Below are 13,628 nucleotides of genomic sequence, written 5' to 3' on the forward strand. Positions count from 1 at the left end.
GGGGGGGGAGAGCGGCTTGAGAGGCCCGGGGAGGAGAACGGGGTGAGGCGGATAGGTGGAGAGGGGAGATTGAGGTGGGGGGGATTGGGGAGGGGAAGGGGGATGGGGGCGAGAGCGTGGGATGGGGGAGGAGAGGGCGATGGTGGGAGAGAAGGGATTGGGGAGAAGCGCGGGGTTCGAGGGATGGGGGGAGGAGAGGCCGATGGGGGGAATGGGATGGAGAGCAGGGTGAGGGGGATGGGGGGATCACGGGGTGAGAGGGATTTGGGGGAGAGTGGGGTGGGGGTGGAGAGCGGGATGAGGGGAGCATGGACTGAGAGGGATGGGGGAGAGAGGGGAATGGGGGTAGAGAGATGGAAGCGGGGTGAGGGGAATCGGGGGAGAGCAGGGTGACGGGGTTGGTGGAAGTGAGAGGGCATGAGGGGAGAGTATGGTGTGAGAGGGATGTGGGGAGAGTGCGGGGTGAGAGGGATGTGGGGAGAGAGGGGGGGGGTGGGGTTTGGGGGGGGAGGGGGTTGCAGGGTGAAGAGGGAGTGGCTTGGGAGGCATTGGGTAAAGATGGAGGGGGAATTGGGAAGAGGGTGAAGGGGAAGGGAAGTAGGTGAAAGGGGCAGAGGGGTGGGGGGGCAGGGAAAAGAATGCAGTTTGGGGGGAAGAAAGAAGCAAAGAACTTGGGGGAGTCAGGGAGAAAGCTTGGTGTTTGCCAGGGGTGCAGGAGAGACGGAGAAGGGATGGTGAGGTTATTGGTGAATAGGAGAGAGAGTGGGAGCTGGAGAGCAGGAGACTGAGCCTGCTGGGTGCTAAAGCGAGTCTGTTGGGAGTTACATGTGATGGAGCTGAGGATGTGGTGGGGGTAGAGAGAGAGAGTGTGCAAGCTGGTGAGGAGTGGGGATTGGACCAGGGGTGAGGAGGGTGCAAGACTGGTGGATGCAGGGAGCCGGAGAGTGTAGGATTGTGCAAAGTTGAAAGGCTGAAATTGAGGGCAGAGTGAGGAGGTTGGGGCAAAGTTGTGTGGGAGAGTTGAAAACTGCAGGGTGATCATTGAGTGAGATGAGGACTGATTGTCAGGGATAGCCGGGTGAGTTGGGTGTGTCAGAAATGAGGGGGAAGCAAGCCATGGTGTAGGGTTCACGAAAGGTGGAGGAACCAGGAGCTCCGGTTCGAATGTAGGTATCCCTATCTCTAATCCTGTACAGGCATGAATATTCTGGCGTGAAGATACTCCATGGAGTCAGGGACTGCTAATGCCACCCGGGGTTGCTGTTGAAGCACATGCCCCCAAAAGCATCCCTGGCCATCTGTTCACATCTCCATCCATCTCCTTCAGCCACCCTGCCCAACTCACAGCCTGTTATTCCCTGGGTGGTCCGTGGTCCTCACTATCCCCTTCTCTGTTCCTTTTATTTAGTTGCTATAAGTATCTCAGTATTTGCCCCTAGAGGTTAGAGCTGGGGTTAGTTCATTAGGGACACATTCCTGCACGAATATCTAGTAACTATTCCCTATCTGTTTTCAGGATGATGAGTTACAATATGCAGTCAAGCGACTTGTTGAAGGACTGGCAGCAACCCGTGAAGCAGCCCGTCCGGGCTTCAGCTTGGCCCTGGCACAGGTCAGTCTCTTGGTTTAACAGACATGTTATGCGCATGGAGCTGTTACAACTAACAGACTGAGTACACCGTTGGAGCGAGTTAATTTCTGGTCCTGGAACTGCAAAACCTGACAACTGTCTACAGCACCAAGATTTCTCTTCGATTCAGTTGTTGCTCCTGTTCAAAGAGCAGTACAGCACAGGACCAGGCCCTTTGGCCCATCAAGACTGCACCGACACATGATGCCTTTCCAAGTTAAAAACCTTTTGCCTCTATGTGGTCCATATCCCTCTATTCCTTGCCTATTCATATTTCTGTCAAGATTCCTCTGAGACATTGCTATTGTATCCACCTCCACCACCTGCTCTGGCAGTGCATTCCAGGCACTTACCACCCTCTGTTTAAAAAAAAACCTTAGCTCTCCTTTAAACTTACCCCCTTTTACCTTAAACCTATGTCCCTAAGAAAAAGATTCCAACCTTCATAATTTTGTAAACTTCTATGAGGTCACCTCTCTTCATACAACCTTCAAGTGAAAACAAACCAAGTTTGTCTGATTTTCCTTAGAGCTAATACCCTCCAAACAGGGCAATATCCTGTATATCATTTTTGTACCCTTTCCAAAGCCACCACATCCTTCTCTGGTAGTGTGGTGACCAGACTGTACACAATATTCCAAATGTGGCTGAACTAAAGTTCTATACAACTGCAACATGATCTGCCAATTTTTATTCTCTGTGCTCTGGCTGATGAAGGCAAGCATGTCATATGCCTCTTGAGCACCTTTTCCACTTGTGTACCCACCTTCAAGAAACTGTGGACCTGTACATCTAGATCCCTCTGTATAGTGATACTACTAAGAGTTCTGCCATTTACTATTTAATATCCCACTTTGTGACATAGCCTTTGGAAAGCACACAGCCTGGCAATCTCCCGCTGAAATCCTCAGCAATGCCTTTGCATCTTCTGGACTTTATTACTGCACTTCTCTCTTGGATGTCCTCTGCCATCCATAAACTTGAACTCATTCAAAACTCGGCTGCTTATCTCCTGACTTGCATCAGGTCCTTACCATTCGTCACTCATGTTCCCACTGACTTTCGACGGCTCCTGAATCGACAATACAGTGATTAAAAATTTACATCCTTTTTCATTACCTCCACTGCCTCATTCCCCTCCTCATTTCTATATAGTCGTCCAGACAAACCTTCAGCGACTTGTCTGAGCATCTTCTCTGGCTCGGTGCAATCTATTGTTTTGCCAGTGCTTCTGTGAAACTCTATTGTATGGTTTACTACATCAAAGAGACCAAATTTGTAGTCCTTTGTTGAAGTTTGTTGATTCCACCAGAAGTAAAAATGCTGTTTCTCCCATTGTGGTCACATGCAGAACTTGGACAGAGTCTACGAAAGAGCCAGGGTTGGGGCAGGGTCTGGCATTTTTATGTTCGGAGTGCCTGAGCCAGTTGCTAAGTGCTGTTAGTGAAGCAGTAGAATGTAGTTTAATGCAGGAGTTTAGGACAGTGCAATGAGTTTGGCTGAGGCACTGTTCCATGAGTTTGGCTGAGGCAATGATCCATTTATGAATGTACTCTTCTGTTTTTGCATCGAATACAATCCTTCGCTAGTTGTAACATCTTGCTAATTTATTTTCCAACAGCTCCTGCATTACAATGAGGATATCCGTCTGCAGACAGTCCTGGAGCAGATCAAAGAGAAACATAATATAACAAAAGCAAAGAAGGTGAGTGGCAGTATCCGATTCTCAATTGTACTTGGCCTTAGATGTAGCAACAGCAGCTGATGAAGAAGAAGCATGAAATTACTTTGAAAACTTGTTTAGTATGCCTGTAAACAGCACCCCAATGCAAACTGCTGGTTCAGGTTTCAGAAACAGCTGGGGCGATCAGAAGCAATCCAGAAAATATTACAATTGAAAATTTCTTCAAGGATTGAACTTGCCATATTTTGCTTGATTTCAGATGTTTTTAGAGTCATGAAAAACTTCAAATTGGAAACCTATATACTGGATTATATAGTTCAGAAGCAGACCATTCAGCCCAACTTGGGTCTCATTAAATTTACCTGTTAGTTTGACCTCAGCTGACAAAGTTATCTTTTCCCTTCTCCCCAAATACTTGTCTAGCTTCACCTGAAATGCATCTAAACTGTTTGTTTAAACCACTTCTATGCTGGTGAATTTCACTTTCTTAACATTTTGTCATTGAAGAAGTTTCTTCTAGATTTACTGTTTGACTTCTTGGTGTTTGTCTTATATTGATGGTCTTTAGTTATGTCTTCCCCGCAAGGATAAACCACAAGGTTTATTTATGTAGCATTTTAACTAAAGGTAAAGTCTTAAGGTACCCCACAGAAGTATTATAAAATGGAGGATGATACTGAGCCAAATAAGTAGACATTAGGTCAGCTAATCAAAGGTTTGGTCAAACAAGGAGGTTTTAAGGATTATCTTAAAGGAAGAAAACTGGGTAGAGAAGTGGAGAGGTTTCGGGGGGAACTGGAGGCACGAGAACCAATGGTGGATTAATTACAATTGAACACTCGCAAGAAGAAAGTTAGAGCAGCGCAGATATCGCAGAGGATCATGGTGTTGAAGAAGGTGACAGACACTGGAAGTGGCAGGGCCAGAGAGGAATTTGAAAACATGGAGAAGCATTTTAAGATCAAGACATTGCTTGGTTGTGAGCCAACATGAGTCATCAAGCAGACAATGATGGGAAAAGGGACTTGTTGCAAGTTAGTGTACAGGCACTAGCATTTAGGATGGATTCCAGTTCATGGAGTGTAGTATGTAGAATAACTGTTTAAATATAGTTGATAGCGGCAATGTCAGACAATATTACAGTGGTGGAAATAGGTAGCCCTAGTGATGGCATGAATATGAGGGATAGCAAACAGAGTCATGGTTAATGAATATTTTCCCGAGGAGTTGTTATTTGGACCCTTGTTTTTACAGATGTATAAATGATCTGGGTCCTGGGTGAATGGGGCAATTTCAAAGTTTGCAGACAGCACAAAATTTTGAAGAATTCTGAACTGTGAGGGCAACAGTGTAGAACTTTTAAAAAGACGTTGACAAGTTGGTGGAATGGGCAGATAGATGGTAGATGAAGTTCAATATGGAGAAGTTTGGGGTGAAACATTTTGGTGAAACAGTATAAAATGAAAGGTACTCTTTTAATGGGTGTGCAGGAGTAGGGAAACCTGGGCGTATGTGCTTAAGTCATTAAAAGTGACAGTGCAGGTAGAGAGTTGTTTAAAATAGCATGCAGTATTCATAAATAGAAGCATATAGTACTAGAGCAGGGAGGTTATGATTCACCTATAGAGGACACTAGTTAGACCTCAGTTGGCGTATCATGCATAGCTATGGTGGATGTGAATGTATTGGAAAGAGTACAGAGAGGTTTAGGAGAATGGTTCCAAGAGATGACATTTCAGTATGAAGAAAGTTTGGGGAATATGGGACTTTTTTTTTCCTTGGAGAGCAAAAGACTAAGGATATTTGTTAGAGGTTTTCCAAATCATGACAGGTCTGGACATCGTAGGAAAATATTGTTCCCACTTGTAAAAAGATCACAAACCAGAGGGCACAGTTTTAAAGTGAAAGAAGCAAATGTGAGGTGAGAAAACACTTTAATACAGCAGCTTGTTACAGTCTGGAATGCAGTGCCTGGGACTGTGGTGGAGGCAGGTTCAATTAGGCTTTCATGAGGGCTTTGGATGATTATTTAAATGGAATTAATGTGCAAGGTTATGGAAAACACAGGAGATTGATACTAAATTAAAATACTAAGTTAAAAGGGCCAACAGAGACATGTTAGGCTAAATAGCTTACTTCTGCGCCATGCTAATTCTGTGGTTCTGGAAGTTCGACCTGAAACGTCAGCTTTCCTGCTCCTCTGATGCTGCCTGCCTGCTGTGTTCCTCCAGCTCCATACTGTGTTACCTCAGACTCCAGCATCGGCAGTTCTTACTATCTTTGGTTAACTTCAGACTGTTGCTAGGGAGAGGGATTGAGTTTGGAGTGATCAACGACTGGAATATTACTTGCCAATATTGCTTGGAGGGAATTTCTACTCATCCAATCCTGATGTCAAAGAAGCAATTGAATGAGTTAAGCAACAGTGCAGGTGACAAGAGAGTTAGTGGTGAAATGGAGCAGGTATGATGTGTCCATTGGCCAGAATCAGTACTGTTAAGACTCTGGTGGTAACCTGTTTTGTTAATTGCATCTGTTTTTAGTTTGTGTAAGCATCACTCTTTAGTTTTAGAGTTCAAAATACATGTTGTGCTTCTAATAATCCATACTTCTCCATTCCAAAGCATCGATAGGTTCCAACCATTTACTCTGCTTTTCAAGATTAATTGTAAACTTAGGATGGAGGAGATTCTGTATTCATTTGGAGCGCTTATAGTGTGTTGGCACACTGTGTCTTTGGTAGGATCTGTCAGAGATAATTGCAGAAAACTAGTGTTTTCAGACGTGACAATGTATTTGGTTTTGTGTTGTGAAATATTCATGCATGACCCCCCTCCCAATAAAGAAAAAGCAACAGTTCTCATTCAAGAATCTGGTATGGTTGGAACCTGCCTGGTAGGATCAGTATTACCTATGTCAGTTTTATTTGTTTGTGACATTAGATCCCTGTTACTGTGATTAATAGTTGAGATCAGAGTGAAAATCAACATTCTAAAGAATAATCTAGTGACAGTAAGTTGGACCTGGGGTCCACATGATATGATAGTGTTTTTGTTTGCAAAACTGACCATGTGATTGGTACTTGGGTATATCTAGAACTTGCTGGCAGATAGATTGTGTGGCAGGTCTCCAATATTACCCGCCAACAAGTTGATGCAAAGGACATGAACAGGAAGAATTAAATATACAAGTGTCCAGAAATCTAGTGCAACACTGGGTAACTCAGTTTGCTATATTTCGTCTTCCAGAAACTCATCAGGAATGCTGCATTTGGAAATCTCTTTGGTGTCTTGGCACTTTCGCAGTCAGGACGGCTCACAAAGGTAAAATTCAACCTTTCTAAATGCCTCTGAGACAATGAGTGACAGCTAATATGTGTGAACGAGTGTTTCAGATCCACTTAATGCTGCTTTTCTGAATCAACCCTTGGTATTAAAATGCAAATGATGCTTGTTTAATGAAGCAGAGAGATACTGCAGTGTATACTGGGTTCTACTATTCCAGTCTTTTTTTTTGTGGAAGTGAAAGAATTTTACTTTGATCCTTTGTAAAATTATGCTGTGAAATTCCAGCGAATGCCCAGTTTAATGTTTAACTACCAGCCTAGTGATAATCCAGTATAAATCTCAGGGCTGCTAATTCAATATGTCACAAGTTACCAAATTCAAATCTGCCAGACGTTCTTAGTTAACTGTCTTAATAGTCATTTTAATGGCAGTGAATGGGCTAATTTTCATTGATGTCTGAATGATCAGGAAGTGGTCTGGGAAGCAAGGAATTGAGGCAGATAGCTGTTTACTCTTCTAAGGGAGTTTAAGATCATTATTTGGTTTCAGTGTACATAAGTTCTCAACTAAATTCCGTTAGTAATACTGTTATTGTAGATTGCATTTGCCATTTTTTAAATCAAGATCAATTTTACTTGCATTATTCTATCAGAATGGTAGAAGTGTTTCAGTAAAGTGCTCAACCAGGAATATTTAGGGGTCATAACAGTAAAAATCATAACACACACAATGGAATTCCTAAATTCCCAACACATTATCCTTCTGAACCCACTGCTTCTAACCTCCAGTTTTTAGTTCTACACCCCTGAAGCCTTTTTTGGAACTTTCTTGTACACTAAAGTTCTTGCAAACTCGTGTGATCTGTTGTGGAGCTCTCTCATCTTTCATCAATTAAGTGCATTATGACAGAGAAGGCATTAAATTTAGATTGAAAGCAAAAAAGAGAGAGGAAGGAACCAACAAGAATGAAAACAAAAGAAAAAAAATGTTGATCATAAGTAAAAGTGCTCATAAACCTTGAAGATTGTCATTACAAATCCATCTGGTTCAATAACGTCCTTCAAGGAAGGAAAGCCCCTATGAGTGCCCTTGTGCAACTCTAGTCCCTCACCAGTGGTGCCCTTTCTGTCCTTGGGTAGATACTGCAGTGTATACTGGGTTCTACTATTCCAGTCATTTCTTTTGTGGAAGTGAAAGAATTTTACTTTGATTCTCTGTAAAATTATGCTGTGAAATTCCAGCGAATGCCCAGTTTACTTGCTGCCTTCAATTCTTAACCTCATCTAACCTATTTTTTTGTGGCATCTACTCATTCTAACTTGTTTCCTGTGATCTGTGCCTACTCTTCCATTGCTTGTGCTGTGTGGACCACTTCTCCTTGTCTCCTCTCACTTCCACCTTTAACTCAGTCATTATGCCCCACTGTCACTTGAATCATGCCTGACATCTATTCTTTGTCCTTCCCTGTTGCTCCCCCTGTCAGCACAGCACCGGTTTTATAATAGTGACCAAACCCCATAGTTTCTCTGGTTCCTCTTCTCCATTATTTTTTCATAGTTGCATATTCTGCCAGTTTTCATCATGTTTTCTGAAGATGCTTTCTCACTGCCTCATTCACACATGTTTTTGGTACATGGCCTTGCGTGCACATGTCTAATTAATTATGTGTTGTAATTCAATTGTGGCATGATTGGCAAAATGGCTGGTTTTTCTTGGGGTTTAGGACTGTAATGATGTGTTGGTCTTGTTAATTTAATTTACTCGTGTGCAAAAAAATGAAGTGTTTCAAAATTGTTTGTTGCTAGGAGCCAAATGTACTTCTGCAGTCGATGCAATTGCTGCAGAGCCTTGCTCCGTTTAGAAATCATGTCTCGAATTTGCCCCACAAAACTATGGTAGACATCCTGTCTGAGGTAAGGCTTGCATTATATCAGTGAAGTGTATTCTGTGTAATGTTCTTGAATAGCTTAGTTTGTAAACAAATAGTTTCTTGTGAGTTGCTTAGAGACTCTTTAGGAATCATCCCTCAATTAATCGCATTGAATTTCTTTGATGTGGGGCACTAGCTTTGTGGGTGGGGGCAGGAAGGATGTTGGGAAGTGTCCACAAACATCGTCGCTATGGATATCAAGAAAGCATTTGATGAGTTCATCTACAACAGATTGTTAACACAGAATTAGTAGTAAGCATGTAATGTAGGTTAGCAATTGGCCAGGAGGTATATGGGTGAAAACTGAATCTCAAGCCAAATGTTGCAGAATTAAATCAGACACGCATCATTTTCTTGATAATTGATTTATTTACGGATTGCAGCATTCCGCATGTCTGTTCCCTGTTTACTAACAAAGTGTCCCAGCAGTGTCTCTTTATAAGTGCTGTGGGTATTTAATTATGCTTATTCCTGTTGCAATTCCAGTTTTTGCTCATCCATAACTGTCTGGGAGCATGTGCATTGCATATTGCACATGCACGGTCAGTCTTTTGTACCATTTGCAAAGATCACCAAATATGCTTTACTTTGGAACATGTTCCAGTGAACATTGGGACTTCACTGTAATGTGTCATTGACAGAATGGATGATGGATGTGCTGTCTGATCAGAGGATATGATAAGTGGAGTTCTTGTGGAAATATGCTATGCCCTAAGCTTTTCTCTGCTGATCTCTGAACTTGAGAGTATGTACCCAAGTCCATCAATGAAACCATATAAAGAGGGACAATAAGTTTTATTCAACATAAAAACAAAAATTGTTGAAGGAGGTTGCATTACCTCACTTCAGAGTGAGAAGGTACAAAATAGATTAGCCACGACTTAAAGGTTTTAACTGTGAACAAGTTGTGTCATCATCTATTCCCTTGAGTTTGGGTAGCTGAGTGGTAATCTAATTGAAGTTTTTAAAATGATAGTGGAGTTATGCGGGAGTTCCTCAAGCATATGGAGTGACTGGAAGCATATTACAATAGTGACTACTGCTGGCCTAGCCGTAGGATAAGCAATTACTTGGTGTCAGAGTAAATGATATGAATTAACATCTGTAATAAGTCAGCAACTCTATCTATGTGTTTTAATTTTTTGTAAGCTGGCTGTATTAGTTCAGCTCCATTACACTGCCTAGCTTAATAATTACTTCTAATCTAATTAGTACTCAGCAAAAATTGAAGTCTTAATAGCAAGACACCCTCTGAGGCAAGTTGCATACTTGAAGAACAGTATGTGTATGGAGATCTGTTGAGGACTCATTCCTAATGCCTTATGATGCATTTTTGTTCAAAGGCTTTTAGTCATGGGTCATACACTGCCCATGACCAGAGGCATGGGAGAACATGCAAAACCGTTAACAGGAATGATGCCAGAACTATCAAGAATGTGCAACAGGTTAGGGTTTTTTTTCCCAGAAAAGAAAAGGCAGAGTGTTAACCTAATAGAGCTCTTTAAAACTATGAAGGGGATTGATTAGGTAAATGTAGAGAATGGTTCCAGTTGTGGGGGTGTCTGACAAGTAGAAGGACAAGGGCAGCAGATACATGGGAACACCACCACCTGCAAGCCCTCTCTCCGAGCCACTCACCAGCCCGACTTGGAAATATATCACCGTTCCATCAGTGTCGCTGGGTCAAAATCCTGGAACTACTGAACAGCATTGTGGGTGTCCTACACCCCAGGGATGATAGTGGTTCAAGAAGGCAATTCACCACTATCTTCTCCAGGGAAATTAGAGATGGCTAGTAAACACTGGCCCCTTGGCAACAAAATCCACATCCCCTGAATGAATGGTAAGGGGCATCACTGATAAATCCAATGAGGAGCTTCTTTGCCCATAGAATGATTATAACGTGGAACTTGCCACCATGAGGGGCAAATGTAATAGTCAGTATAGATCCATTAAGTGGATCTATACTTAGTATGATGAATGTATAGACGGTTGTGCTGATTGAGTTAAGTGAAGTTGGATGGGGAGAAGGCTTGTACATACTAGTGCTGTTGCAATGCCATAAATTCTATGCCACTTGGCTGAATTATCAAAGAATTATTTACCTTATCCTAGGAAATAAATGACATCTTGAAAGAATGTGTGTTACATTGGCAAAGAAGTAGTAAATTAATAGCGCAGGATGGTACACAGCACTCATTCTTGAATGACCACTTTGTATTGCTGCAGACCCCAGAGGCTGTCTTCAAGGAGACTCTGTTTGACGTCTTAAAATCCGATTTGTCGACTGCCTTAACCAGCCCGGAGCAGTTACATTTGCTGCTGGTTGCACTGCAACGCTTCCCAAATGTTCTGAAGCCCCAGAAGTTGAATGCTTTGCTTGGATCAACTGTCATCGTGACATCAGAAAATGTTCCCAAGTAAGCACTTTGTAAATCTTATTAGATAATACCAAGAGAGATGGGGGGTTGGGGTTTGTGGTATTCGAGATGACATAAGATAAATTAAGTGTGATCAGTCATAGGACAATTATAGCAGAGAAAGGGACCATTCAGCCCATCTTGCCCTTGCTGACCTATCCTTACTTTGTTGCCTTGTCCCACACCCCATCTTTTCCCCAGAACCCAGCAAATGTTTTCTGTTCGGATAACTATCCAATCTTCTTTTGAAAGCCATAAATGAATCTGCATCCAGCACACTGGATGTACATGCAAGGGCAGCAGATGACCCCACCAGGCGAAGTTCCTCTCCAAGCCACTCGCCAACCTGTGTTGAAATTTTGTTTTTATTTGTTCTTGGGATGTGGGTATTGCTGGCTAGGACAGCATTTGTTGTTCATCGCAAATTGCCAAGGAGGTATTCGAGAGTCAACCAGTTGCTATGGGCCATCAGGAGACTAATTTTAATTTCCAGATTTTTACTGAATTCAAATTTCACCAGTTGTTGTAGTGGGATTCAAACAGGTCCTTAGAATAAGAAGCTGTAGTTCTGGATTACTAATTGTGTGACATTTCCACTATGCCACGACCTGCCCTTCAGTGTTGCTGGATTAAAGTCCTGGAACTCCCACCTTTAATGGCATTGTGGGTCTACCCACACCACATGGACTGCAGTGGTTGAAGAAGGCATTTCATGACTATCTTGTCAAGGATAACTAGGGATGAGTAATAGATGCTGGCCCAGTCAGCGATGCTCATATCCCACAAATAAATTTTTCAAAAAGACTCTCCAGAGAAGTATATTATAGATCCTAACCGCGTAATATCTAAAAATATTTTTTCGTTACGTTGATAGCCATTCTTCTTAAACTAGTGTCCTGTAGTTCTTTACCCTTCTGTCAATGTTTTCAGTTTTGCCCTGCCCACTCAGTCTAAACACCTCTATGAAAACTTCCTCTCAAGAATCTCTTCCAATGGGAACAGCTTCAGCTTCTGTAAAATATCCACATCACTGATCCCAAAAACCATTCTCATGAATCATTTCTGTAGCATGAGTTTTTCGCCCATTTGAAAGTGCAATTGGACAACATCACTGTCTAATCCAGGTCTAGCTTTGTTACATGTTTAAGTAATTAGTTTCTTCTTCCTTTTAATTCAGGTTAATCCAGGTGCTGAAAATTGCTGCCAAGACTGTGAAGAAGGCTCAGAGTCTGCCCCCTCTTGCCATGAGCCTGGTGCATGTCACCTTGAAGGAAGACACATTTGAAACTTTCTGGAAGGAGCTGGTAGAGAATGGCTTGCTCAAATCCCAGACAGGGCCCAACTGGTACGTGATAATGACCATCCGAGTGGCATCAGTGTACAGTCAAGAGCTTGCAATCATAATGTGGGATGCCAATGCAGAACCTTTTGGCAATAGATCAAATAAATCCAGGTGATTTTGTACACCAGCCTGCCTTGAGACACTAGGCGATGACTGTGCCCATGTTAATGCCAGATTGTGCACAGGATCACGATACTGAACAGGTAATCTGATTTAGTTATTTTAGTTGAGGCACGAATATTAGCTAGGGCACCCAGTTTAGTTATCCTGCTCCTGTTTGATATATTGCATGTATCCTTTTTATCCACCTGAGGAAGTGGGCTCAAAAGAAGGCACCTCTATCAGTGCAGCTCTTCATTTGGTCAACACTGTGGTGAACTGTTTGATTTCTGTGCTCAAGTCCTGAGTTCTGTGCTTAAGTTCTGACGACCTAAACTTGAAATAGGTCCAACAATAACAGCAATTTGTATTCGTTCAGCATTTTTAATGTAAAATGTCCTGTGGTTTTTTTTTTTAACTGACAACAGCATTCTGAGCAAACTTGATACCAATTCACATAAAGCGAGGTTAAGGCAGATGGCCAAAAGCCTATTCAAAGAATTAGGTCTTGCGGAAAGCCATAAAGTTGGAGAGCTTTAAGGAGGGCGTTTCAAAGTTTGGAGCCAGGCACACTTGTTATGGAGCATTGAAACTAGGAGTGTGCAATATGTCAGAGTTTGAAGAATGCAGAGGTTGTATTAAGGGAGGAACCTACACAGATAGGGAGGGAGTAAGACCATGGATGGTTTTCAAAACAAGGATGAGAATTTGAAGATCTTAGCACTACCAAAATGGAGGCCACCGTAGGTCAGTGAGGATAGGTGCAACATATTAACATGATTTGGTTTGTGTTAGGGTACGGGCGAGTAGTTTTGGATGCGCTAATTACACAGGGGTGGAATATTGGAAGGTGATCAGGAATGGTCATGGCTAGAGGTGACAAAGGCATGGATGAAGGCTCCTGCAGCAGATGAGTTGAGCAGGATATGTGATTGGAAATCCAACTCTGGGACAAATGCTACCCACCAGGTTCTGAAGAATCAAAGGTCATCTAATCTGCTGTCAGAAGGACTACTGAATTGCAGGTAGAATTAATGTTTTCTTCCTGCTCTCCCTAACATAGGCTGATACTGACCCTCTATGATCAGAAGTCTGATGAAGAGTACCTGGACTCAAAACGTGAACTCTGCTTTCTTTCCACAGATGCTGCCAGACCTGCTGAGTTTCACCAGCAATTTCTGTTTTTGTTTCAGATTTCTGGCATCTGCAGTTCTTTGTTTTATTTTGACATGTCCA

At 42.6% G+C, this 13,628-nt stretch overlaps 1 protein-coding gene across 1 annotated transcript in view; it reads left to right on the forward strand.

The window, feature by feature from the left end:
- mybbp1a (MYB binding protein (P160) 1a) overlaps positions 1 to 13,628 on the forward strand; it is an 89,539-nt gene that overhangs the window by 8,066 nt on the left and 67,845 nt on the right. The window contains exons 2-7 of the mRNA XM_048612397.1: positions 1,517 to 1,612; positions 3,252 to 3,335; positions 6,563 to 6,637; positions 8,407 to 8,514; positions 10,761 to 10,951; positions 12,129 to 12,296. Of these exons, the coding sequence (XP_048468354.1) occupies positions 1,517 to 1,612; positions 3,252 to 3,335; positions 6,563 to 6,637; positions 8,407 to 8,514; positions 10,761 to 10,951; positions 12,129 to 12,296 (722 nt within the window). The remainder of the gene's footprint in view (positions 1 to 1,516; positions 1,613 to 3,251; positions 3,336 to 6,562; positions 6,638 to 8,406; positions 8,515 to 10,760; positions 10,952 to 12,128; positions 12,297 to 13,628) is intronic.

The sequence above is a fragment of the Rhincodon typus genome, chromosome 26, assembly GCF_021869965.1.
Source record: "Rhincodon typus isolate 14 chromosome 26, sRhiTyp1.1, whole genome shotgun sequence".
Classification (NCBI taxonomy): domain Eukaryota; kingdom Metazoa; phylum Chordata; class Chondrichthyes; order Orectolobiformes; family Rhincodontidae; genus Rhincodon; species Rhincodon typus.